Source organism: Myotis davidii, unplaced genomic scaffold (genome assembly GCF_000327345.1).
Source record: "Myotis davidii unplaced genomic scaffold, ASM32734v1 scaffold726, whole genome shotgun sequence".
Classification (NCBI taxonomy): domain Eukaryota; kingdom Metazoa; phylum Chordata; class Mammalia; order Chiroptera; family Vespertilionidae; genus Myotis; species Myotis davidii.
In genome coordinates this window covers 367,103-391,418 of record NW_006297808.1, presented here as the reverse complement: position 1 = coordinate 391,418, position 24,316 = coordinate 367,103, and the positions used below count along the sequence as shown (strand labels likewise).

The 24,316-nt window shown below is 57.2% G+C and overlaps 1 protein-coding gene across 8 annotated transcripts in view; it reads left to right on the top strand.

Annotated features, from left to right (window-relative positions):
- Window positions 1–1,259: 1,259 nt before the first annotated feature.
- Window positions 1,260–24,316, top strand: part of ELN (elastin) — a 32,094-nt gene continuing 9,037 nt past the window's right edge. For 3 of the 8 annotated variants that reach the window (XM_015570262.1, XM_015570259.1, XM_015570254.1), the window contains exons 1-23: window positions 1,260–1,440; window positions 7,344–7,418; window positions 8,545–8,574; window positions 9,069–9,101; window positions 11,382–11,411; window positions 12,733–12,759; window positions 13,245–13,334; window positions 13,591–13,698; window positions 13,781–13,840; window positions 14,524–14,571; window positions 15,448–15,519; window positions 16,171–16,200; window positions 16,693–16,764; window positions 17,301–17,342; window positions 17,746–17,805; window positions 18,078–18,125; window positions 19,458–19,631; window positions 20,142–20,333; window positions 21,304–21,357; window positions 21,849–21,986; window positions 22,219–22,260; window positions 22,683–22,805; window positions 23,650–23,706. In XM_015570262.1, the coding sequence (XP_015425748.1) occupies window positions 1,359–1,440; window positions 7,344–7,418; window positions 8,545–8,574; window positions 9,069–9,101; window positions 11,382–11,411; window positions 12,733–12,759; window positions 13,245–13,334; window positions 13,591–13,698; window positions 13,781–13,840; window positions 14,524–14,571; window positions 15,448–15,519; window positions 16,171–16,200; window positions 16,693–16,764; window positions 17,301–17,342; window positions 17,746–17,805; window positions 18,078–18,125; window positions 19,458–19,631; window positions 20,142–20,333; window positions 21,304–21,357; window positions 21,849–21,986; window positions 22,219–22,260; window positions 22,683–22,805; window positions 23,650–23,706 (1,687 nt within the window). In that variant the 5' untranslated portion in view covers window positions 1,260–1,358. The remainder of the gene's footprint in view (window positions 1,441–7,343; window positions 7,419–8,544; window positions 8,575–9,068; window positions 9,102–11,381; window positions 11,412–12,732; window positions 12,760–13,244; window positions 13,335–13,590; window positions 13,699–13,780; window positions 13,841–14,523; window positions 14,572–15,447; window positions 15,520–16,170; window positions 16,201–16,692; window positions 16,765–17,300; window positions 17,343–17,745; window positions 17,806–18,077; window positions 18,126–19,457; window positions 19,632–20,141; window positions 20,334–21,303; window positions 21,358–21,848; window positions 21,987–22,218; window positions 22,261–22,682; window positions 22,806–23,649; window positions 23,707–24,316) is intronic. The other 5 variants (XM_015570261.1, XM_015570255.1, XM_015570257.1 and 2 more) reach the window with 5 other exon arrangements.

The following is a 24,316-nucleotide window of genomic DNA, read 5'->3' as shown; positions in this document are numbered from 1 at the left end:
CCCCGGCCCCCCAACCCCCCGGGTCCTCATCCTGCCCAGTTAGGCAGGAACAGTCCCAGTCCTGCTGGAAATGCTGGTCCCAGCTGTTTCAGCGCAGGGTCGCCCCCTCCTGGCCACCCGAGGAATGTCAGTCCTGGGTGTTCTGGGGCTGGGAGAGAACCAGCAGCCAAAGCTCCTGTGTCTGGTCTGGGGGCTCCAGTGCTTAGTGTTGGGACAGGTGGGGGCCAAGTGATAAAGGGGGGCTAGGCCACCTATCAGTCTTGGTGGGCTCCCTAAACACCTGTGCACCCACAGGGCACCGGCAGGGTCCAGACTGACCTTTGCCAGACACTTGGACCTGCACAAGCCTACGTGTGGGACTGTGACCTTGATCCATGTAACTGGGACCCCTGTGGTGTGCCAGGGTCTCCCACATGTCCCCCAGATGCCCCAAGAAACAATACCAACATGGTCTTAACTCCCAGGCCATTTCACCAGTGCAGCCTCTGCAGACATGGATCCTCTGCAGACATGGATCAAAGACCTGCCAACTCCCCACTCCCCCCATCCCCCAGCTCCAGGCAGGAGGTTGTGACCTTAGCCCCTGCAGAATGGAGCTGTGTAGTGAGTCAGGGTCCCCCTTCCCGCTCCCAGGTGCCTCAGGGGACAGTGACAACACGATTTTACCTTCCAGGCCATTCTGCCTGCAGCAACCTCAACCTCTGTAGACACTGGCCCTGGCCCAGCCCCCAGACCGGCCCAAAACCCCACTTCCCCAGATTTAAGCAGGGCCTGTCTGTGGCCAGGTCTGGGGGTGTTGGGGAAGTCTGGAGGGCCAGGGTGGGGGCAGAGGCGCGGGACAGCTGGCCTGTGTCCCCACACTGGGCCCGGGGCCCAGCCGGAGGGGCGGGGGCCTGGCCACTCAGGACTTGGCTAGGACTGGATTTTTGGCCGGGCTGCAGGGCCCTCCCTCCTGCTTCCTCTCCCGAGGGCTGTCCTGGCAGAGGCCCCCCTCACACTTTCTGGCGGGAACGGGGCCAGCAGTGAGAGAACAGCCACAGAGGGAAAGCGGGAGAGAGATGGGGAAAACTGTGTGTGTGTGTGTGTGTGTGTGTGTGTGTATGCGCACGCGTGAGCGACTATGTGTTTTAAGGAAAAAAGCCCACAGTCCAGTCCACTCAGACCCAGCCTGGGAGGATTGTGAGCCGGCCTTTCGTAATTGCCCCCCTCCCTGCGGCCCCCTCCCCCAGGCCTCCCCCTGCTCAGGCCCTCCTGCCCGCCCTCTCTCCCTCCCTTCTTCCCTCGCAGCCGAGGAGGCAGCAATTACGCTTTGGGGATAAAACGAGGCGCGGAGAGCAGGCTGGGCATTTCTCCCTGAGATGGCGGGTCCGACAGCTACAGCCCTGTGGCCTGGAGTCCTCCTGCTCCTGCTGTCCATCATCCACCCCTCGCAGCCTGGAGGTAGGCCTCACCCTGTTCCCGGAGCCGCCCGCAGCCCTCCATCCTCCCAGCCAGGTGTCTGGGCTAATAGATGAGAGGGTGCCCTTCACCCCCAGCATCCTCCAGGGTTCCCCGCAGGAGCCCGGCAGTCACTGGATCCTTGGAGCTGCCCTTCCCAGGACCCAGCCCATGCTGCGGGGAACCTGTCACATAGATACCCCACGATTTGGGAGGGTCCCCAGAGTGTCCGGGCTGCTGCCCTGGGTGGAGGGAGGGCCCCCTGCTCCGTCCCTCGTGCTCTCCCAGTGGGGTGTTGGACGCATGCTGGGGAAGGACCGTTCCCAGTGGGTCTGAGGCACCTGCAGTTTGCACACCTGCGGACCCAGCCCAGTGGCACACATGCCCTGCGGGTAGGGGACCTGAACTAGAGAGCAGCCAAAGTGACCGGTGTGGCTTCAGCAGGTTCCTTGTCCCCTGGGAAGGCAGGGACCCCTCTGAGGAAGGTCAGGGTTAGTTGATTATGGAGTTGTGGTTGGAAAACTGCTCCTGTGGTCTGTCCCTGGTGAGAAGGACTGGGACTTCTGAGTGTGTGTGCTTGTGTGAAGTATGTGTGTGCGTGTGCATGTGCGTACACATGCATACATGAATGAGTGTGTTGCATGCTCTTGCACAGGTGGGCATGGGTGTGTATGCCAAATATCTCATCAAATAGTGGAGAAGGTTTCCGGGATAAATGTCTGTTTGCAAGTTCATCCTTGGACAGGTGTGTGTGTGTGTGTGTGTGTGTGTGTGTGTGTGTGTGTGTGTTTGGGGGGAGGAAGGTTGTAGGGTATGTGAAAGTACCTGTTGGCATATGCAAAGGTCTGCCACCTGACAGGCTTATACACATGGGAGATCTGGTATCTAGGTGTGCATGTGAGAGTGTGTGTGTGTGCATGTGTGTACGCATGTGCGTGTGTGTGTGTGTGTGTGTGTGTGTGTGTGCGCATGTGTGTGTGTGTGTGTGTGTGTGTGTGTGTGTGTGTGTGACACAAGGAGGACAGGGAAGCTGAGTAAAGTGTTCATCTCCTGGCAGAGGGAGTGTGGCCATGGCAGAGGCTGGAGTAGACCTCAGGGCAGTCCTGGACCATCTAGGGTGTGTCCTGCACAGGTCCCAAGGGTACCCCTGTGGGGCTGCTACACACCCTGGGAATGACCCGCCTTGGTGCTCCTGGCTCTGGGAAAAGGGAAGTGAAGGTTCACAAGGCATTTGGTAGGGTGTGCTGGGTGGGGTAAGGTTCCTGTGCGAGTCCTCCTTGCCATGAGAACCAGACCTTTAGTGGGGACCAGCACGGGAGGTGCACAGGGTGGAGCAGGGCCAGGCAGGAGGGCTGGAGTGGGGGACCGGGGAGGAGCGGCAGCTGTTTCCGTGAGATTGACTTTCTGGACCAGCACTGCTGGGAATAGGCGCTTCCTGCACAGAGGTCACCGGCTCCCGGACCTGAACGGGGCTATGGGACGTGCGCACCATCAGGTGGGGGGAGTGAGACAGCCCAGAGGACCTGCCACCCAGCTGCCTGAGATCAGCAGCTCTGGACCTGTCTGGGCCTCCCCTCTCCAAGGTGTGGCCCCTGAACACCTGCCTGCCTTCCCAGAGCTCCCGCCTAGAGTGAGGCAGTTAATCCCCACAGGATCACCTTAACCCCGAGGGTTACCAATTACTGTCTTCACTTTACGATTGGGGAACTTGAGGTTCAGACAGGCTGAGGCAGTCCCAGGGGCTTTAGTACCAGCCAGCTCTCTGCCCCGGGCCAAAGGATGAGGGGGCGGGGGCCGGGGGCCAGGCAACACTTGGGGAAGATCGGGCCTGGGACTGAGCCCTCTAGGGTGGGCACACCCTCGGGCAGCAGGCACCTTCTCCTCGTCCCAGCCTTGTTCTTTCCTTGCACACATACATCACAGCCCTGTCCCAGGTGGTGGAGGGCTGGGTCCAAATAAGGGCTGTGTGAATTGATGAGGTATTCAGGGGCTTGTGCCAGAGCCTACCAAAAGCTAGAGAGGTCAAGCAATAGGGGCTCTGGACACACACACACACACACACACACACACGCACACGCACACATGCACACACACAGCCATCGCACTCTGGCTACGCTGGGGGAGCCCAGCTTCCCCCCACCCCAAGACAGTGTCACCCCACGAGTTCCCCAGATCCAAAGAACCACGTTGTCAGTGGAGGCAAGAAAGAGAGGCTCCCCAGGATGGCTGTGTAATGGGAAGGATTGTCTAGACCCAGTTAGGATGGGTCAAAAGCAACTTTGAGGTCCAGCTGTCCTAGACCCCCAATACTATTTAAAGCGAGAGGGGAGTGGGGAGAAAAGAAAAAGAAATCAGGCATCTCCCCATCCCCCAGAAATATTATCACTTTTTTTCTGATTCCAGGACTGGGGACAATCTGGAAGAGGATTTTCCTTTTTTTCGGGGGGTGGGGGGCGCGGGAGGGGTTTTCAACCCTGGCCGCACATTGGAGTTACCCGGGGAACTAGGAGCAATTCTGATGTGGAGGTCCCACCCAAGAATTCCTGCTTTGTTTGGTCTGTGGAGGGACCTTGACATGGAGGCTTTGTCAAGGGTGACTTTAGTGAGGCTCCAGGGCCCAGGAGCTCTGGCTCAGGGGTTAATCCTGCTCTCTGTGTCCACTAAGGCCGAGGCAGGAGGGCAGACGTGCCCAGCGAGGGATCGAGTCACCCACTGGAGGACAGATGGTTTTTGAAAAGCCCTTGGCAGCCCTTCTCCGTGCCAACAACAAACAGCTTCGTGTGGTCTTATCTGCTCCCCAGGTCGGCCCTCTGGACTCGGGCTTGGCAAAGCCCCTATGAGGACCACGGGCTCACTGCTTGCTCCCTAACAACCTTCTCCCAGATCTTGGAACTTGGAGCCCAGGGCCCAGACAGAAGGCCCCGCGTGCGGCTGGGTTCAGCTGTAGGTCCCAGGCCAGGCACTCAATTTCACTGGCTCTTGGTCTCCCTGGCTGTAAAATGGGGAGAAACCTCCCTGCCCCACTATCTCCTAGGGCTGGTGGGCGGCTCCGGCAATGAAACAACTGCCAAGAATGTATCAAGGAAGAGAGAGGGCTGTGGAAATGTGAATTTTTAAAACGATGTATCTTCTTATTCAGAATCTGCCAACTTGAGCTGCTCAGCCCTTGTAATTCGTGCACAGTTATAAGCTTTAACTTCCCTCCTGCTCTTCATGCCATGGTTTGTCTAGTGGGGAGCAGAGTGCAATGGTGCAGAAAGCAGATGGGACGAAGGTGGGGGGTGCCTGGAGGAGACCCAGGAAACCGAGGAAGGCTTCACAGCAGAAGTGACATTTGAGTTAGACCTTTAAAGAAAGGTCAGTGTGTGGGGAGCTATCCTGGGATGACAGGTGAGCCTCGGTCTATAGGGCTGTGGGAGGCAGAATTAGAGAGATAGCTGGGCAGAGTCTATCTTGATAGGAGGAAGATCTCTCTGCAGGTAGAGCTGACAGCATCAGAGGTGGTGATGTTCCTGTCACTGGAGGCGTGCAAGCAGGAGCACCAGGGGATGCTTGCAGAAGGAACTTCAGCCCAGGCCCGAAGACCGTGATGATCCCTGACAGTCTAGGATCATGATTCTAAGATGCAAGAGACGAGTTCACCCTGGACTGGCTGGTGAAACAAGCCAAACCCACATAAAATAAGACAAGCGTGCTGCTGGCCAGCTCAGCAATGAGAGTCAAAGGCTGAGAGAAGGCAGGAGGGAGACTCTGAGCTCAGTCTTGGTGGAAGGGTAGGACTTGGGGAGGGGAGACGGCATTTCTGGCAGGAAGGGTGACTGCCTTTTTGAAGGCCCTCCTGTCTTATAGTCTCACCTCTCCTGCACTTGAAGAGAGAAGGTAGGGCAGGGCACCCTTTACACTCACTAAGTCTTCTCCATTTCCTCAGGGCAAAGTGGGGATCAGAATCCACAGCTCCCCAGGCTGTGATGGTTCAGGCACGGAGTTTGGCACGTGCTGTTGGGATTTGAATCATGGGGGTGGGGAGTGGGAAGAGGAGATGGGGAGGCGCTGGGGAGAGAGGAAGCAGAGGAGGAGCTGGCAGGCCCGGGAGGGGCTTGGTCACAAGCGGGTGTGGGAGAGCAGAACCCCAAGAGAGGAAGTAGGGGGGTCAGCCAGGCCCAAGGTGGGAGACCCCCAGGTTGGTTGGGGATAGAACAGGATGAATCCAGAGCCACAGGCAGCATCCTTGCCTCCCCTCCACCTAATTCACACATCAGTTATTGGACACATCCTGTTTACCCGACCCCAAGCCGTGTGCTGCGCAGCGAAGTGGAGACGAGGGGTCACCATCTTTTGTTTGAGCCGTTACCGTGTGCCAGGTCCAGGCAGGACGGCGCTCTTACTGAACCCGCTGACAAGTTGCAACCACTTTGTGAGGCAGCAGTTATCAGCCCCACCTGGCTGAAAAGGAAGCTGAGGCTCAGAGGGGTTAAGTGACTTGCCCAAGGTCACACAGATGTGGCATAGCCAGGAGTAGAGGCAGATGGGTCCATCCTGAACCCCTTGTTCCCTCCATCCCCGGCCCTGCTCCTGCCATCGCTCTGGAGCTGGACAGGAGGGAGAGAGGCCGAGGCAGAGAAGGGCCTGGGGCGCACCGGGGTAGGGCACATCAGAAACAGTGCTCAGAGCCGGAGACCAGAGCCAGGGACGGCATCAAAGGCTCAAGACAGGCCATGTGCGTGCTTGGCAACACATGACAGGGCCAAAGCACTCATTCCCAGCCGGCCCACCCTCCTCAGGCCACCACTTTGAGCCCCTGAGGCTTTGACCAGATTGCTCGCACGCTCTAGGCCTGGATTGCAGTTCCTGGGGGACTGCAGGCCCTGGGGGAGGGGGATGGCGCCAGGACTTTGGCACGGAGTGGCTGTGACAGCTTGGCATCCCTTACCCTGCCGGGCTGGGGCTGAGGCTGACAGGGCCCTGGGGCCAACAGACCCAGCTGTGCAGCATCACCAGGCCACGAGGCCAGATGTCTGTCCATGAGGCCTCTGGTCATACTGCAGAACTGACCGACACTGTCTCCCACCAGTGGGGTGGTGCTGGGAATGAGGTATTGGCAAGGTGGCTTATCAGGGTTGGGGCCATTCTGTGGTGGTGGAGTTAGGGCCTGGTCTGCACCAGGATCATCTGTTGCCATGACCAGGCATGGGTCTGGGCCCAGCACCACAGCGTTCCCCAGTGAGCCCTTCGCCCGGCGGTGGGGACTGAACTCGTGATCTTGGCTGGGCAGACAGCCCCTGGCCTGGCCAGTGAACTCGCTTTTCCTTAGGAAACTATTCACTTTGCTCATTCATGGTGTCCCCCTCTGGGGCCCGGCGCCTCCTAAGACAGCCCTGTGTCAGACAGCCAGAACCCCACCCATCCACTGTTGCCCAGTGGCTGAGGACGCTGACCTCACGCAGTCCTATCAGTGTGGGAATGGCTGCATTTTTACTGGCAGCGGCCGCATTTCCTTACCGCTTACTTACAGCTCGGCCACAACCCTGGCCCCGGCCCATGCTGCTCAGGGCTGGAGACAGTTGGCTGTCCATTGAAAGGCGCTCAGACCCAGCCTCATGCCAGGCCCTCTCCAGGGAGAGGAATTGCCTGAGTTTTAATCCAGGCTCCATCTCTTTCCAGCTGTGTGACCCCAGGCACATCCCTCAACTTCGTTGAGCCTGATTTCACATCTGTTAAGATGTAAATAATAATCCTAGCCCTTCCCACTTCACAGAGCATAAATGGGGAAAAAAAAAATGCTTCAAAAACAAAAATGGCTTTGCAGATTTCCAACAACATCATCATTCTCATCATCATCATCATCACATTGTTACCATGTTTTTATTAGCTCTGGCTAATAGAAGATTCTACCTACTTCCTTCCAGGGGTCCCAGGAGCTATTCCTGGAGGACTTCCCGGAGGACTTCCTGGAGGACTTCCCGGAGGAGGCTTTTTCCCAGGTAATGTACATGAAACTTCCCCCTACCCAGGAGAGGAAGCTTGTGAGTACATCCGTGAGAGATGCACATTGCGGAAGGGAAGAACATTGTCATGCCTACTACAGAAGACCCAGAAGTCACTGCTACTTAGAAAAGCAGTTTGCATGACACTGTCTTACCACTAGTAAGAGCATAAACCTTCTGAAAGATGAAACAATGCTTTTGAGGTTATAGGAAAGTGAGTGCTTTCACGCACTCCTGCCATTCACAGTCTTCCAACCATTAACCCCACTTTGGAAATCCACTTAGAGGAAATAATTGAAGAGGAAAAGAAGGATCTTCAATGAGGTTCATAGGTGTGGTGTTTGCAAAACTGTAAAGCAAGAAACCCACCTGACTGGAGGGTGTGATTAAGTAAACTCGGAAATATTACCCAGTTACTAAAAAGTATGATTATGTTATCTGTTGTGCAATATGGTGACATGTTTTTCAAGTAACAACAACATAAAAGCAACGACCATGTGTAGGTGGAGACAGGGAGGCCCCTCCACCAAAAGAAAATGGGGAGCCCTAACAGGTTTGGCTCAGTGGATAGAGTGTTGGCCTGTGGACTGAAGGGTCCCAGGCTCGATTCCGGTCAAGGGCCTGTACCTTGCTTGCGGGCACATCCCCAGTAGGAGGTGTGCAGGAGGCAGCTGATCGATGTTTCTCTCTCGCATCGATATTTCTAACTCTCTATCCCTCTCCCTTCCTCTCTGTAAAAAACTCAATAAAATATATTTTAAAAAATGGGGAAAATGTTGGAGCAATGCCATTTAGAAAAAAGCATAATGCTTTAAAGTAGATTGAAAGATCAAAGTCATATTTTTAATACTTAAGAAGCATTGGAGTGTTCAGAACTGACATGGAAGTGAGGGCAGCTACCAGCACACTCTCAGGCACAAACTAGCACAGGGCTATTGGCCCTATGAGACAAATGAGGAAATGGAGGTTCGCAAAAGTTAAGGCTTGCCTGAGGTGATGTAGCTAGGCAGCGACGGATTTGACCGTGGGTTGATGGGTGGCTTTCTGGCAGGGGCACTGATCTGACAGGGGCACTGATGTTTCTCTCTCCCATCTCCCACCCCCCATCCCCCCACCCCCCTAGGGACTGGTATCGGAGGCCTGGGAGGAGGAGGTGAGTGCAGAAACCAAATCTATTTCCTCACTGATGGGGTCTAAGTGTCACTCTAGCCCACACAGGTCCTTAAACCTCAGAGCCCCAGAAAGTCCAAGCATCAAGGGTCCCTTGTTTTATAGACCAAGTGCCTCTTGGGGAGAGCCTTGTCTGAGAACTGGAACCCATTGGCCTCCAAGCCCCTCCCCCAGGCCTTCTCCCGCTTTCTTTTGATCCTCCGCACACCCCTGAAATGCTGGCTGAGCAGGTGTCCTTGTTCCCTCAGAGGCTCTGAGAAACTGAGTCTGAGAGTAAACACCACAAATCAGGGCTGGAGCTGGGCTTCCCACCGGACGTCTATCCCCTGGGCTCCCAGCAGCTCCCTGTCCGAAGGGAGGGCTGCTCCTGACAGCCCCTTTAGGACTTGGAGAGTAAGACCCCACAGTGCTCTTGCTTTGCCCTGAGGGTCTAAGACAGGGGTGCTCCTCATTCACTGCCATCTCTTCCCTCTGCAGGGCTGGGGCCTGGAGGCAAACCGCCCAAGCCAGGTAAGACCTGAGGTGGCAGGGCGCTGAGCGTGGGCCAGGGGGCAGGGGAGGGGAGAGCCTACCTAGCAAGGGCAAGAGGCAGGAAGGAAGTGGTGGGCAGTACCATCCCCCGGTATGTGCAGGCTGGGGCCGGAGTCCGGGGACAGGAAGCTGGCAGCAGCTTGTGCGAGGAGTGTCCAGCATCTATTCTACAAGGGCCTCTGTGCCCAGCTGCCCTGTCCCCTATGCACATGGCCTCAGAGGCAGCCCTGGTGCTCAGGACAAACGGAGGGCTTGATGTTCCAGAGGCACCATGCTGGGAATGTCACTCTGGGACTCAGACACAGAGGGTAGGCTCCAGACCCCACCTGATGGTCCCTTGACTCAGACCAAGCCCTCCCTAACCCCAGGCCTCTCTAACTCCATGTCCCTGACTCTTGATGACAATCTGAGCCCTTTTCCTGGTGCCAGGCTGAACCTTGAGTCCAGACCAAGCCCGAAACTAAACCCCAGGTTGGACCCTGACTCTGGCCCCAGATGAGCATCCTCCTTGATCCCAGGCCCCTTCTGGCTGTCCAGACCGTAGAGTATTCCAGGAAGGAGATGTGACTAAACCAGTGATCGGCAAACTGCAGCTCGCGAGCCACATGCGGCTCTTTGGCCCCTTGAGTGTGGCTCTTCCTAAGCCTTAGGAGTACCCTAATTAAGTTAATAACAATGAACCTACCTATATAGTTTAAGTTTAAAAAACTTGGCTCTCAAAAGAAATTTCAATCGTTGTACTGTTGATATTTGGCTCTGTTGACTAATGAGTTTGCCCACCACTGGACAGACTGTCCTGGCCCTGCCGAATCTGACACCAGGGTCCACCACCAGTTCCAAAGAACACACCCCCAGGAAAGAGGGAGGGCGTGTCCCTCCAGGAAGCACTGGTGGACAAGGAGCAGGTGGAGGAAGTGGTGTCTCTGTCCAGATGTGTGACCCCACTGGCGTGAGATACTTCACATGGGGCCTTGCCCCCACCCCCCGCCCCCACTGCTCTGTGTCTCCCTGGCTCTGAAGCCGAGGCTCCAGGACAGTTTGGGTGTCCAGCAGCTCTTACGAAACCCGCTGCTGGATGATCCAATTGCAGATGAATCTGCAAGACCCAGATTCCCCCCTCCCTGCCAGCCCATCTGGGTTGTGAAACACCAGGGTTGGGCCGGGCCAGGGGGAGGCAGAAGGACAGGAAGCCAGGGGAAGGGGTTCCTGGGATTTGGGGGTCGATGAGGCTGGAGCCCTTGGAACTCACTGCTTATCCTGCCAGAACCTGCCTCCTGCCTCCTGGGAGGGACCTTCACAGGGTCTCTGATGGCAGAAAGAATGTCGAGAAGGACTAGATAAGCCAAGACGTGGAAACAGGTCTGTGCTTAGCCGAGAAGAACCAAATTGTGGAGGTTGTGACTGCAAAGCTAGAGAGGGGATTGGCTGATCTCACTGGGGACACATGGCAGATTGTGATGAGACCTAGGAGGGAAGACTGAGAAAACTGCAGAGAGCCCCATAACTGTGGCCGCTAAAGTGAAGCTTTTATTAATGATCTAGTTTAGACTTCCGAAAGTGCTCTCAGGGCAGGATGAAGGAGTAGACCCCCAAAAAGTCAGGGTGTCTCTTCCTGATGAAAAGGTGCTGGATCCCACAACCTCCCTGAGGTCATCAGGACTCAGCTACCAAAGTCCAAACAAAGCAACAGCCCCCCTCCTTCCCTCAGCAGCTCCTCACTTCCATCCGGCTCAGGGGGGTGTCCGGGCCTGCCCAGGCAAGATGGAACGGGGCATGGGCAGTGTGTGTCATGCTTAGGAACAATTAATCCCTTGGCAAGTGGAGGGTGGGTGGCCTGGCAGCTGCTCCATGTGGGCCTCAGCGCGCTGGCCCTGCCTGGGCTCTCAGTGGGGGACCAGGCAGCTGGGAGCCAGCAACACCCACACTCTGAGCACCAGCTGGAGGCCAGCCACCCACACGAGAGGACTGGAAGGAATGGGCCACACCCACTGGACACCCTGGCATATTGCACACACTAGGTGCTTTCTGCTCATGATCTTACTGGTCCCAGGAAGGGCAGGGACACAATGACCATTTCTAGGTGGGGAAACTGAGTCTCAGAGAGGTGAAGAGACTCGCTCCCACACACATGGAGTCGGCAGGAGTAGCAGCATTTGAATCCAGAGCTCTCTGATTCCAGGATGCGAGGGGGTTGGGCTGGCCAGGCCCCTGGGCTCCCTGCTGTGGCCAGCACCTCACCCCTCCTTTCCTCCTTTCCAGGGGCTGGACTCCTTGGGGGATTTGGACCAGGTGAGTCCAAAGGAAGGAGGGCAAACAGGAGAGGGGCTGGTCATGCTGGAGGGCGGCCTGGGGACCAGGCACCTAGGGAGGAGGCTGGGAAAGGACAGATGACTCCAGAGAGGTTGCCCGCTCCCACCCCCACCTGTCCCAGCCTCTTGTCACTTCCTGTTCAGTTCCCATCTTCTCGTCCAGCCCCTCTGTGCTCAGGAAAGGTCCCAGCCCTGTTGGAGCTCAGGAAACAGGCCTGGCTTGAAAGAAGCCCCAGTCAGAGCTGGGGAGGGGCAAGGCCCACAGTGCTGGGAAGTGAACTCCCTGCCCCCAGCCCAGGCCTGACCCACACCAGGCATGCCTGGGAGGGAGACCAGCCAGAGATAGACACCCATCTTACAGAGGGGCTGGCTGAGCTGCAGGTGGGGCCAACTCACACAAGTAGGAAATAAGTGGGGGGAGGGAGACCACACCCAGAGAAAGCCAGGTAGACTCCCCAGGCTTGGCAGTCCCCCATGTTTGGGGTCAGTCCCCAGAGAGGGCTTCCCTGGGCTCAGGACCCTGGCAGCCAGGCAGCCAGACTGGTGCTTGCAGGAGAGGTTCTCACGTAATTGGAAACAAAGCCGGCACGCTTGTGAACTCCAACCTGATTGCCCATCCGTCCTGGCCAAAGCCTGGAATGTCTCCTGGAGGGGGAGAAGGAGCGATTGGGCCCAGATGTGAGAAGGAGAGAGCCAGAGGGACCATTTGACTTCTCATAAACATTTTAGCATCCGTCTGAAATCGAGGAGGCTCCTGGACTGCAGGCAGCCTGGATGGACACATAGACAGATGCTGGGAACTGGAGGGTCTCCAGATACAAGGGAGAGGGAATGGGCTGAGCCAGGAGACACCTGCAAGGAAGTAGAAGAGAGGTCTGGGTTGGGGGCTAATGTGGGAGCTGGGCAGGGCCTGGCCTGGGTCAGGTCTTGCTGACAGATTCTACTCAGCTTCCACCCTCAGAGAAAGCCCTGCTCAGTCTTCCATTTGTTGGCAGGCCTTTTAGGGGAAGCAAGGCCTGGCCTAGGTGCATTATGGGGGGGGGGGGGTGTGTGGCTAATACAGTTACATCTACATGGCACATAGTAGCTGGTCACTAAACGGTAGCTGCTGTCTTATCAAGATCGGCCCCTGAGCACCAAAGGCTCGAGTCCAGCTTGGGGTCTGAGTGGCTACACACTGACCACAGCCCTGCCTGGTTCCTGCCTGCCCATCATGAGACCCTTCCCACCCAGGATCCAGGAATGATGCCCACACACCAGTCTCTCGTCTCCTCACTGGCTCTGTCTCCTTCTCCCTACAGGTGCTGGAGGGCTCCCAGGAGGGGCAGGTTAGTATTGACACCCAAGCAAGACGCCCATTTGGTGCCAGAGCCAAGCCCAGGGTATCTGCCTGGTAGGTGGGCCGGGCCAGGCCAGCCCTGGGCGCTGGTGTGAGGGTGATGCTGAGACCACTTGCCCTAAGCAGCTGCCCAGGACACAAGGAAGTAACCGCTGCGTCCTGAGTGCTAGTATGATGTAGTGCCAAGAGGCTGCAGGGGCCAGTGGAGCCCAGAGGAGTTGCGCAATTCGGCAGGGTGTCAGGAAGACTTCCTGGAGGAGGGGGTGTGGAAGTTTGATCCCAAGAGAGCCTGCAGCTTTGTCAGGCTGAGTAGAACCATCTGGCACGTGTTGCTCTCCAACACTGATCCTGGTCCTGGGGACAGAGGCCGCTGCTTGGTGTGGAAGTCCTGCAGAGAATAGGAGAGCCACCTCAACGCGCCTCCTGGGCAGCACTGGTTGGGCTCAGGACCTCACTCTGTCCTCCCCTCCACAGGGCTCGGCGCCTTTCCTGGGGGCGCCTTCCCGGGGGTTCTACCGCCTGGGGTTAGCGCTTCTGCAGCCTATAAAGCTGCAGCCAAAGCTGGTGAGTGTGACAATTTGGGACATGCCATCCTACAGACCCTCTCGCCTCCGTGGGCTCTCCACTTTGCAAAGAACATTTCCTGGGAGGCAGGCGGGATCCTCATCTCTAATCTTCTGGCTCAGAGAGGCAACCAGTCTCCAAGGGAGGTGGTGGCATGATCAGATATCATCTCTGGGCTCTCCACATGCACCAGGTCCCTCCCACCTCCCACTGCTCCTTGCCTGACTCCTCGCCTCTCCCACTCCTGGCTCTGTAGGTGCTGGGCTTGGCGGTGCTGCTGGTGTCGGCGGGCTTGGCGTCGGCGGGCTTGGTGTCGGTGGACTTGGTGGTGTCGGTGGACTCGGTGGCTTAGGAGTGTCTACAGGTATGGTGGCTAACCCTGCGTGGCCCTGGGGAAGGCTGAAGGCCTGGTGACACCAGCTCTGACACGGTCCCTTCCATGCCAGGTGCAGTGGTGCCTTCCGGAGTGGGAGTCGGAGCTGGAGTGAAGCCTGGGAAAGTGCCGGGTCAGTGTGGAGTCCCTGGGGCTGGACAGCAGGTTCAGGGAGGGGCTGAGGCCCTCACCCCTGTACTGGGTGGGACAGGTGGGGCCTGGCTGCAGCGGGGCAGGGAAGAGCGATCGGCCCAAAGTGTGGGGCCCTGTTCAAAATGGGGAGAGGGACTCCAGCCCACCTTCTGGGCCCTTCTTCCAGGATTTCAGAGATCTCAGAGACAGGCCTGTGGCAGACATCCAGGGGACAGATGGGGACACTGAGGCTCAGCATGGGTGTCAGTGCAGAGGGCCCGTGGTGGTCACAGCAGAGCCAGGGTGGCCAGAGGAGCCTTGACTCCCCATCTGGTGCTCATTCCTCTGCACCGAGCCCTTGAGGAAGTGACTTCAGGTTAAACAAAAGCCTGCCTGAGTCCACGCAGCAGGGAAGGAACATCTGGAAGCTGTTAGCCCAGAGGTGGGCTGGGCCGGCCATGTAAACAGGCTCCAGAAGACAAGATAAATCCATGCACAGAAGGGTTCGCAGATGACTCCTGAAGCTCAGGGGAGGAAGGCCGTGGCCACAACACATGTCCCTGGCTGTCCTTGCCAGGCACTGGGGTGGCTGGTTTGTGAGGCCTGGAGCTGTGGAGGGAAGGCCAGGGAGGGGTTCCTGGATGCTGGGGTGCTGCTCACGGCTCCTCCTTCTTTTGGCCACAGGTGTGGGTCTACCAGGTGTATACCCAGGTGGAGTGCTCCCAGGCACAGGTAAAATCACAGAGAAGAAGGAGACCCTCCCTATAGCCTGGAGACCATCTCCTGGTGGCCCCTCAACTCCCTGTAAGCTGAGGCCACCAGAGCATCAAAGCTCAGGCTAAGGGACACAGGGCCTCTGTCATCATTTCCCATGAAGGCCAGTCAGCTTCCCCTCATCCTACCCAGCTCCGGCCCCAGGCCCTGACCCAGATCATTGTCGCAGCCCAAGGTGGGCCCCTGAGGACATACCAAGTCCCCGGTGCAGCCAGCTGATTCCCAAAAGCCATGAGTCACCAGGGAGCCCGCCCAGAGCATCTGCCCAGTAGGAGACCCTCAGAGCTGCCCTCTCACCCTCCTCTCCCTCCAGGCCTGGCCACCCCACCCGACATGTGACCTCCTGAATTCCCCTAAAAGCCCAGACTGGGGCTGCTCTGGGAGATTTGCTGACTGTGTCCCTCCCTCTGTCCCAGGTGGCCCAGTCCCAGGGGAGACAGGAGAGGTGGGAGGGCCAGGCACTGGCAAGTGCGGAGCTCCCGGCCACAGCAGAGGGCTGTGTGCTCGGTTGTGGGCACAGGCTTCTCACTTCCTGCCAGTTTTTACTGTCTGCCTTCTCTGGTAAGGGTGGGCAGGGTGGCCTCAGCTCAGAGACAAGGCCAGCTGAGGCACAAGGTCATATAGCTAGGAAATGGGATTAAAGTCAGATCTCCCGAGTCAGACAGGGAAGAGAAGCCACCATCAAACTGCCCCCATCCCACATGAGCTGTGTCGTCACTGACGGTCAGTGCAGAAGGAGGGCAACTTCCTGCCCCAAGGGTGGTGTGGGAGCCAGGTTGGGCCTTCTAGGCCTGCCTTCCCACCCTCACTGCCAGACCCCCTTTGCTCTCACAGGAGCTCGGTTCCCAGGTGTGGGGGTGCTCCCTGGGGTTCCCACTGGAACAGGAGTCAAGCCCAAGGCCCCAGGTATGTGACCAGTGGGCTGGGGACCCATGGTGGGAACCTGTATCTACCCTCAGCCCCCTATCGAGGGGAGGAGGAGTGGGGCTGAGGGCCCATGGTGGGAACCTGTATCTACCCTCAGGCCCCTATGGAGGGGAGGAGGAGTGGGGCTGAGGGCCCATGGTGGGAACCTGTATCTACCCTCAGGCCCCTATGGAGGGGAGGAGGAGTGGGGATGGGGACTCATGGTGGGAACCTGTATCTATCCTCAGGCCCCTATGGAGGGGAGGAGGAGTGGGGATGGGGACTCATGGTGGGAACCTGTATCTATCCTCAGGCCCCTATGGAGGGGAGGAGGAGTGGGGCTGAGGGCCCATGGTGGGAACCTGTATCTACCCTCAGGCCCCTACGGAGGGGAGTAGGAGGGAGGCTGGGGACCCTGGGCTCAGGGCCCTCTGGGTGGGCACCCCTTGTGCTCCAACCTTGGTTCTGGTGGCCGAGATGGACAGAACACCTCTCAGAAATCCCAAGTGTGTGTGAGGCAGCATCAACCTGGAAATCGGGGCAGAATTGGCCACTCCCCAGCCCTCTGTGCTGCCTTACACCAGCCATTGGTGCCTCGGGGCCCTGCGCCCACAGTGAAGGGACTACAGTGATGGCTCCTTGTCATTGCAGGTGGAGGGGGAGCTTTTGCTGGAATCCCAGGTGAGGCAAGGCGAGAATCCCTGGTGGGTGGGCAGGCCAGCAGGGTGGCCAGCCAGGCAAAGGCACTCACCGTGGGCGGGGCGGGGCATTCAGAATCCCATCAGGCTTGTCCAATGCCCCTCATGCCCATTGCTCCAGGCCTTGGACTGGCTCCAAACAAAGTGGCATCAATCACAGTTCTGCTTCCCAGTCCCAACCCCTTGTGTGTGGCAGCTCACTGAGTCCAGAAAACCTACCAGTCTGTGCCAAATGCTGCAAGGGCTGCAGGGCCCAACTGGGGGAGAGTTCTGCAGCTTTCTGTAGGCCATGGCCCATCACGGGAAGGGCTCAGCTGATCAGTGACAGCAGCAGGAACGCCCTCAGGGCAGGATGGTTTCTGGGTGCAGCGAGGCTCCCTCTATCTGAGCAGAAAGTGGGGAGCAAGGCTGGGGGCTAGCGGAGATGCTGGCTCAGGTTGCTAAGGCCTGATTTTGTTCTCCTTTTTTCTCGCAGGAGTTGGACCCTTTGGGGGTCAGCAGCCTGGAGTCCCACTGGGGTACCCGATCAAGGCACCCAAGCTGCCAGGTAAGCCAGAAGGAGGAGTCAAGAGGCACCTCTCACCAAGTCTCACAGCTGAGGAGCCATCTGTGGGGGCACATTTTTGGTTACCATTGTCTCTTGTGGGGGGTGTCAGGAAGCCTATGTACCGAACCCCACTTCTGGTCGCCAGCAAAGAAAAGCATGGGGAAGCCACCCTGCAGGTGTTGGCCTCACTCACATGCACACACAGGCACAGAGCCCTGATAGGAAACCATCGGTGTTGATGGTAAGAAACACTGTTCACTGGAAAGAGCCCTCGGACATCACACAATGAGCTGTTTCTTATTGGGGAAGGGAGTAAGGAAGCTACTCAGACTCTAGGGACCTGGGGGGGTGCCCCCCTCCCTCTTCCACCCAGGGCCTCTGCTCTCCTGAGAGCAACCGTGGGCTGCTCGTGACCCTGGGGAGGGTCTCAGGCCTCAGCAGCTGTAGGAATAGATCTGTCCACCAAGGTAGGGGGAGCCCAGCGAGCCATGGGGCTACTTTGGGGCAACACCTGAGCCTACCTCCCCACCCCTCAGGTGGCTACGGACTGCCCTACAGCACGGGGAAACTGCCCTATGGTGAGTAAGGCCCTCCCAGACCAGTGGGCTTCTGGCTCTTTCCAGATGCAGGGTTCTAGCAAGAGAGCTGCAGCCCCAACCCAGGGCTAGGAGAGCACCCGCTGGAGGTGGGAGGGGTCTTGGAAAGGGAATTCCCTCAGGAAGGAACATGGAACTTGGACTCAGACAGCTTGGTTCTCAAGCCTGGCCCTCACACTTGCGAGAACCGGCTTCTTCCCTGAGCCTGTGTTTTCATCTGTACAGTGGGAGTAACCATCCCCCACACATATTTGAACTTGTTTTAACTCTGACTGGGGGTGACATGGTGGAGACTCTGGGCAGCGCAGCCCCTGAATGCATAGGGTAGGGCGGGCAGCTGCAGTGAGAGCTGAACGGATGCCCAGTGAGCCTCTCTGTTTTACAGGGTATGGGCCTGGAGGAGCGGCTGGCGCCGGGGCCAAGACTGGGTACCCAACAGGGACAGGTAAGGGGCCAGCCAAAGGGGTTCTGATCACCCTGGCTCCAGGGCTCTGGGGCGGGCCATGATCTGTCCAGAAAACAGGCCAGCCCACCCTGCACTCAGATCCCCGTCTGAGCCGGAAGAAGGATCCTGGGTGGGACAGCGCTATAGCCTCTGGTGGCTGTGATGCCCCCACCTACACCCATATGTGAACAGATGGCTCTCCTAGGGCTGGAGTGGAGGCCTCTGGAGATGCAGGGCCACAGTTTTCAGTCTCTCCCCTTCCCCTCCCCCAGGGGTTGGTCCCCAGGCTGCAGCAGCAGCAGCTAAAGCAGCAAAGTATGGTGAGTACCTCTGAAGTCCCTAGCTGCTAGCCCCCAGCCTCACAACCTCTCCATCCTGTTATCACTCAGAGCCTGCCTCACAGATAACTAACCAAGGCAGCCCACCCGCCTTTGTCCAACTTTTTTGACCCCACCTATTCCTCCTTCCTTCCATCCATTCATCTATTCTTCCCTCCATCCCTCTCTCCATCATCCATCCATCCATCCATCCCTTCATTCCTCCATCCATCCCTTCATTCCTCCATCCATTCATTCCTCCCTCCCTCCATTCTTTGATCCATCCACCATCCATCCATCCACTCACACATCTAATTACCCCTCCCCTGCTCCCTCCCTCTATCCATTCATTCTAGAGACCAGGGACAGATAAGAGCTCTGCTGGAGGCTGGAGGCACGGTTGTGGGACTGAAGAAGAGGGAGATATTATGTCTACTGGGGGAAGAAAATCAGGAACCCTTCTCAGAGAAAATGACATTTGATTGAGGCCTTAAAATATAGGTGGAGTTTGCCATGTGGTTAAAGCAGGAAGAAGGAGCCCGTGCAGAGGGGATGGGTACTATGGTGGTTAGAATGAGCATTTTAAAAATGTAACAGTTTAGTATCAATGTAGTGTGCACTCTAAAAATTTTAACTGGCTCCTCAAGCTCATGATCCCTTGGCTGGCAGACATGGTACGCCCTTCCCTGTGCCCATGCTGTGAGCAGCATGGGCCTCTGTCCCCCTGTCCCAGGTAGTCTCAGTTCAGAGTCAGATCATTGGGGCTAAAGTCCTCACCTTCATCTCCAGTGCCAGGGGAGCCCTTCCTGCAGCCATGGTGGGACCAACCAAGGGGGCGAAAATGTGGAGGGCAGCATTGAGCTGGAGGCCGACCCCAGGAGGCCCCATAGGCTGTCCCTCCAGGCCCCTGAGGGTGGAATGTGGGAGCAGGAGATTGGGACAGCGAGGGCCTGCCAGAGCCAGGCAGCCAGGCGCTTGGATTATAAACTTGGCGGAGCCTTTGGAACACAAGGAGAGGAAGCCTTGAACATTCCTACAGGGGCCCCTCTGGCCCAGGGAGTGGCCGCTTGTGGTTTCTCAGTATGTGGCAGTGATTAGAATGGGATTTGCCTGAAAACATACAAGTCCCTTAATGAGCGTGTTGAAATGGACACTTTGGGGGTGAGTCAATGAACAGGGGGGTGGGGGCCTTCTCAAGCAGGCCCCGCCAGAGATGCCTGGGCCTCGTTCCCAGAGGAGACTGTGCTAGTTAAAACGCCAGCATCCAAGTGGCCTTCCTTCCCAGCCTCAGGAGGGGCCCTGGGAGCTACATCTGCACTGTCCCCATCCCCGCAGGTGCTGGAGGAGCCGGAGTTCTTTTCCTGGGATTGGAGGCGTTGGAGGTAGTGTCTGTTCCAGCAGGGGGTGGGGTGTCCTGGAGAAGGCCACGGGGAAAGGCCTCACCCTCTGTGGCTGTCTTTCCAGGGGTCGGGGCTGCTGCGAAGGCGGCTGCAAAGGCAGCTAAATATGGTGAGTGCCCTCAGGGGAGGAAGACGTGGGACTCTGGCCTGCCCTCAGGCCCTTGGAGCCAGCCCAGGCCTCTACTAGGCCTTGGAGACCTCAGTTCTCTAAGACTGAATGGACTTGGCCTTTGTCCACCTGTGGACACCTCCCTTCCACATCCCCAAACATGCCTGTCTGACCACTCTGCCTGGCCCTGTCTGTTGTTCTTCACTGATTGGCCCAGCAATGGGGGACCCCTGTGGAGCATCTGGCTCCTCCCACCCTACTCCCAAGGCCAACCCATAGCTACTGCACCACCTGCCTGGGTGCTAGTGGTATGCTCTGAATTTGCTTTAGACATAGACCATGTTCTTCCCACTCACAGACCCAAACCCTTAGAACTCCAAAGGCAATGTCAGCCCACCTGGGATCCTGGACTCAGGACCTGCCGCCCCCACAACTCCCCAGAACCATGCCCTTATAGGCCCTTTAAGGTTCCCACAGGGTTTAGGCCAGAATAATTCTTTCCTTCCACAGGAGCTGCTGGAGGCTTGGTACCTGGTGGCCCAGGAGTTGGAGTCCCTGGTGTTGGAGTCCCTGGTGTTGGGGGAATCCCAGGTGTTGGAGTCCCAGGTGTTGGGATCCCAGGTGTTGGAGGAGTCCCAGGTGTTGGAATCCCAGGTGTTGGAGGAGTCCCAGGTGTTGGGATCCCAGGTGTTGGAGTCCCAGGTATTGTGGGTGGACCAAGTGAGCTGGGCTGTATGTGTGTGTGTATGTGTGTGTGTTGTAAGAGAGAAATACTGACACTATTGCCAAGACTTTTGGATTCTCCCTAACACTTCACTTATCTATCCTCTTCTCCCATACCTTGACCATGACTCATCTTCTCTCCCTTGGGCTATAACAACCTCCAGCATCATCTTCTCCCACTCACCTTCTCATTGCCAGTGTGCTCCTGAGGGGAGGAACCATGCCTTTTTCATCTCTATGTCCCCAGTCCTTAGGTGAATAGATAGATGCTCAGTAAGTGGTGAATAGATGGGTGGGTGGATGGATGGGTGGATGGATGGGCAGATGGACAGCTGGGTATGTGGGTGAATGGCCATGTGGATAAGTAGAGGTTGAAGGATAAGAGGATGAATGGACAGAAAAAAAGGATGAATGAATAGATACATGCGTAAAATGGTGGATGAAGGGATAAATGGGTAGATGGAAAGACAGATGGAAGAGTAGACGAGGGACTAAATAAGTGAATAAACTGATAAATGGATGGGTGGGTGGATGGATGGATGGTGGATGAGCACATAGTTGGATGAGCAGACGAATAGATGCGTGGGTGAGAGGCAAATGCAAAATGGATGGTTAGATATATGAATAGATGAATGGGTAGATGAGTGAATAAATGGATGGTCAGATGGGTTCATGGATGGACAGAGAGACAAGTGGTTGTATTGAAGTCTAAGGATAGATAGGCAAATGGACAGACATGTGGGTAGGTAAGTGGGTGGGTGAATGAGTGGTTAAGTACACAGAGAACTAAATGGAGATGTGACTGGGTAGACAGATAACTAAACATCCATTGGGTTGGCTTGATAGAGAGAAAGAAGATAGACTGGACAGATGGGTGGATGGTAGGATATATATTGACCATCTTTCTTCCATTCTCTCCTGATCATCTGTGTCCCCTTGGTCTCTCCAGGGGCTGTGTCACCAGCTGCAGCTGCTAAAGCAGCCGCCAAAGCAGCCAAATATGGTGAGTGTGTTGATAGCTCTGCCCCTCCCTGTTCTGGCCAGAGAAAGGGGATGACTTGCCCCGGGTTACACAGCAGGTCACTGGCTGAGCTGGACCTGTTGGGCCCCAGGATGAGGCCATGAGGCTGAGTGATAGGAGAGTTGTAGTATGGCAGTGGGGACAGTGTCCCTGCCCCTCCCCACCCAAGCCAGGACCCCCCTCACAGGAGCCAAGTCTGGCTGGGGAAATGGGACCTGCCCACCCTCTCTCCATAACCAACAGGGCCCGATCCCAATCAGAGAAGAGAGGGGCTGCAGAACTGCTGGGGGAGGGTTTCAATAAAGGTTTCCTGGAAAAGGCTGCTGGGGGCCCAGGCATTCTCTGGTTTCCTGTCCTTCAAGACCAGACTTGAGGGGGGGCTTGCTCCTACTCTCCTAGTCCACTAGCACCCCCAGGGCCCTCCCAGCCTCTCTCACTGATCTCTTTTTCTATCCATTCTCCTCTCTCTGCAGGGGGCAGAGCCGGAGTGGGAGTTGGTGCTGGGGGCTTTCCGGGCTACGGCGGTCTTGGAGCTGGAGTCGGTGGTCTTGGAGCTGGAGTCGGTGGTCTTGGAGCTGGAGTCGGAGGTGTCCCTGGAGCTGGCATTTCCCGTGAGCCCTAGTTCCACCTGGGAAAACAGGGCGGAGGCATGGGGGCTTCTCTTCTGTAGAGCTTGAGGTGGTGGGGGAGTGTTGATTGGGCTGTACGTGCTCAGGGAGGCATTGGGGAGTGTGCAGGGAGGGCCTGCAGCGCCTGTCAGGGTAGGAGAGCAGTCAGCACAGCCCCACTGAGATCCAGCCAGGTTTCTGAGGGTCTCTCTCTCTCTTTCTCATTCCGCCATAGCTGCAGCCCAGGCAGCCGCAGCCGCCAAGGCAGCTAAGTATGGTAAGTGCCCTGGCCCTACCTGCCCCCATGCCCAGGGCAGTGTCCTTCCCTCCTGGGCAGCATGTCCCCTCCTCTCAGAGCCTGGACCCCAGCCCTGCTCTGCCCTGGGGCCCAGGCTCTGAGCTCAGAGCAGTTCTCCAGCATGAGGACAAAACAAGCTCACGCTCAGGCCTCCAGGGCTGAAATGGCCTGGGCCAAGATCAGGAGCCCCTGACCCCATCTTCCCAAGCCACGCTGAACTTGCCTGCCCTTTTCAATTGCCCAATCCTTAGGGTTCCTGGTGCCCAGCTTATCACCCCACCCCAAACCAGCGAGTTGAAGGTGCTCACCGCAGCCATTCTGTTCCCCACCCCACATTCACCCTCTGCTCCCTCAAGGAGGGGAGCTTCGCGGGGCAGCGCTGATGCTCTTCACTACTCTAGGTGCTGGAGGAGCAGGAGGTCTGGGCGGGCTGGTGCCAGGTGCCAGAGGCATTGTACCAGGTGTGCCGGGCATCGGAGGGGTGCCGGGCATCGGAGGGGTGCCGGGCATCGGAGGGGTGCCAGGTGAGCTGTGTTCCCAACCCAGAGATGGGTTTGGTTTGCGTCGTGGAAGGGCCCCTGGAGTGGACCCAGGTCAAAGGCACCATTTTATAGATGGCAAGACTGAGCCCAGAGATGGGGAGGAGGAAAAGCAATGCCCCCTAGTGTGGAGGGAAGACCTTTTACGGGATTCCAGTCTGCTGAACAACCTGGCAAGTCCCTCCCTCGGGGATGTCAGCCGGCTGGGTGCTGGAGCTCCGCCCTGTCAGGGCTGGGTGGCCTCGCTTACGTTAGGGTCCTTTCTGTCCCTGATTAGGGGAAGGGCCTATGTCACCCTTTGGTTCCCCTGCACTCTTTCTCCTCCACCAATCAGAGGCCAAAGGGAAGAAATTAAGAGTTACAATGAGATTAAGTTACAACCTCCCTTGGTTTTTTTGCCCACCAGATTTCCATTTTCCTTCTTTCTGGGGGGAAATTCCCCCTTTGAGTTTCCCTCCAAAATGAGACATTTCCTCCAATAGTTTTAAAAATTAGCATCGCCTTTAGCAGAAAGCTGCACAAATCCTTTAACAGAGATTTGGAGACGGTCTAGGCCTTGGCCAGCCACCGCTTCAGGCTCCCACCACCATAGAATGAGCTAGACTGTCACAGTCCCCAAGCTGCTTGCAGGGAAGGGGCATGTCCAGGGCAGCTAGCGGGCCATCCTCACAGCAGGCCTGGAACCCTTCCTTCTCTGGCTCCAGTGTAAGGAGGCAGCACAGAGCATAGCACTGGTTTTCTGGAGGCATCCCTGGAGCTGTGGGGGTTGGGGGAGAGTGAGGACGGGTGCAGGGAGCCCCTCCCTAACGCTTTCTCTTTACCTCTCCAGGAGCTGGAACCCCAGCAGCTGCAGCCGCCAAAGCAGCTGCCAAAGCTGCTCAATATGGTATGTGTCCCGCCCCAACTCTGTTCCCAGCGCACATCCTATAGCACCGCTCTCCTGTCCTCTGTTCTGGGGTCTGGCAGCCCCGCAGCTCACATTCTCGCTGTGGGCCTTTGACCTATCTGGCCACTTTCAGGTGTGGGTCAAGTCTCTGATTAGGAAAGCGAAGCAAGAACAGGCCCTGGTGAGATCCCAGAACCAACCTCCGCACCCTTCCCAAAGCCCCTACTGCCCCCAATCTAGCTGGGCCGCCCCCATTCTGGACCTCAAGCTGGTTCCTCTGGGTGCCCACCACCCTCCGTGGCAGTATTTCTTGCTCCCTGACAAGGTTCTCCATTTCTCCATAGATCTGAGGGCCACCCTGGCAGCCCCAAGCACCCACACCTTCCTGAACATAGCCAATGGCAGTAGCCCCACCTTAGAGCTTAAACGTCTACCAGGCCTGTGCCAGGGCATCTACACGCCTTGGCTTCAGGGACCTGTGGGCAGCAAGATTCAGATCAGAAAATCTAGAGCTGTCGAGGCCAGAGAAATCTTAATTTTAGGTCCACTGACCCTCCCTCCCCCCCCCCCCCCCCCACCCACCAAACACAACAACCCCACTCTGAGACAG